The sequence below is a fragment of the Branchiostoma belcheri genome, unplaced genomic scaffold, assembly GCF_001625305.1.
Source record: "Branchiostoma belcheri isolate BF01 breed outbred unplaced genomic scaffold, Haploidv18h27 scaffold97, whole genome shotgun sequence".
NCBI lineage: Eukaryota > Metazoa > Chordata > Leptocardii > Amphioxiformes > Branchiostomatidae > Branchiostoma > Branchiostoma belcheri.
The window spans coordinates 1,335,166-1,336,798 of NW_017804653.1; the positions used below are offsets into that span (position 1 = coordinate 1,335,166).

The 1,633-nt window shown below is 52.8% G+C and overlaps 1 protein-coding gene across 1 annotated transcript in view; it reads right to left on the bottom strand.

Annotated features, from left to right (window-relative positions):
• Positions 1–454, bottom strand: part of LOC109461863 (flocculation protein FLO11-like) — a gene marked incomplete at its 5' end in the record, with an annotated part of 7,500 nt that extends 7,046 nt beyond the window's left edge. The window contains one exon of the mRNA XM_019758333.1: positions 1–454. Coding sequence (XP_019613892.1) covers positions 1–454 — 454 coding nt within the window.
• Between the last annotated feature and the right edge of the window lie 1,179 nt (positions 455–1,633).

The window sequence follows — 1,633 nt, forward strand, 5'->3', positions numbered from 1 at the left end:
TTGTGGTTGGGCCAGATGACCCTTGAGTTGTCGTGTCAGCTGTAGTCAAGGACGCAGTGGTCTCGGTTGGGCCTTGAGTAGTTGTGCCAGTGAAGAGTGCTGTGATTGAGTTGTGGCGGTTCCTGTTGCAGGAGTTGTAGATGCCTGGCTTGTGATTGGAGACGTGGTCTCTTTGGTTGTGCTTTGAGTTGCACTCTGAGTTGAAGTGAAGCTTGTGACTGTTGTTGGCACCGCTGTACTTCCAGTCCCAGCTTGAGTTGTAGCTCCCGGGGTAGTTGATTGAGTTGTAACTCCAGGAGTCGTTTCTCTTGTGGTGGAGAGTGGCGTTGGTCCTGTTGTGGTTGGACCAGCAGTCGCTGTTGTTTGCTGGGAGGTAGTTGCTTGAGATGCGGTAGGACTTGTGGCCGATGTACTGACGGTTGTGGTTGGGCCAGATGACCCTTGAGTTGTTGTGTCAGCTGTAGTCAAGGACGCAGTGGTCTCGGTTGGGCCTTGAGTAGTTGTGCCAGTGAAGAGTGCTGTGGATTGAGTTGTGGCGGTTCCTGTTGCAGGAGTTGTAGATGCCTGGCTTGTGATTGGAGACGTGGTCTCTTTGGTTGTGCTTTGAGTTGCATTCTGAGTTGAAGTGAAGCTTGTGACTGTTGTTGGCACCGCTGTACTTCCAGTCCCAGCTTGAGTTGTAGCTCCCGGGGTAGTTGATTGAGTTGTACCTCCAGGAGTCGTTTCTCTTGTGGTGGAGAGTGGCGTTGGTCCTGTTGTGGTTAGACCAGCAGTCGCTGTTGTTTGCTGGGAGGTAGTTGCTTGAGATGCGGTAGGACTTGTGGCCGATGTACTGACGGTTGTGGTTGGGCCAGATGACCCTTGAGTTGTCGTGTCAGCTGTAGTCAAGGACGCAGTGGTCTCGGTTGGGCCTTGAGTAGTTGTGCCAGTGAAGAGTGCTGTGGATTGAGTTGTGGCGGTTCCTGTTGCAGGAGTTGTAGATGCCTGGCTTGTGATTGGAGACGTGGTCTCTTTGGTTGTGCTTTGAGTTGCACTCTGAGTTGAGGTGAAGCTTGTGACTGTTGTTGGCACCGCTGTACTTCCAGTCCCAGCTTGAGTTGTAGCTCCCGGGGTAGTTGATTGAGTTGTACCTCTAGGAGTCGTTTCTCTTGTGGTGGAGAGTGGCGTTGGTCCTGTTGTGGTTGGACCAGCAGTCGCTGTTGTTTGCTGGGAGGTAGTTGCTTGAGATGCGGTAGGACTTGTGGCCGATGTACTGACGGTTGTGGTTGGGCCAGATGACCCTTGAGTTGTCGTGTCAGCTGTAGTCAAGGACGCAGTGGTCTCGGTTGGGCCTTGAGTAGTTGTGCCAGTGAAGAGTGCTGTGGATTGAGTTGTGGCGGTTCCTGTTGCAGGAGTTGTAGATGCCTGGCTTGTGATTGGAGACGTGGTCTCTTTGGTTGTGCTTTGAGTTGCACTCTGAGTTGAAGTGAAGCTCGTGACTGTTGTTGGCACCGCTGTACTTCCAGTCCCAGCTTGAGTTGTAGCTCCCGGGGTAGTTGATTGAGTTGTAACTCCAGGAGTCGTTTCTCTTGTGGTGGAGAGTGGCGTTGGTCCTGTTGTGGTTGGACCAGCAGTCGCTGTTGTTTGCTGGGAG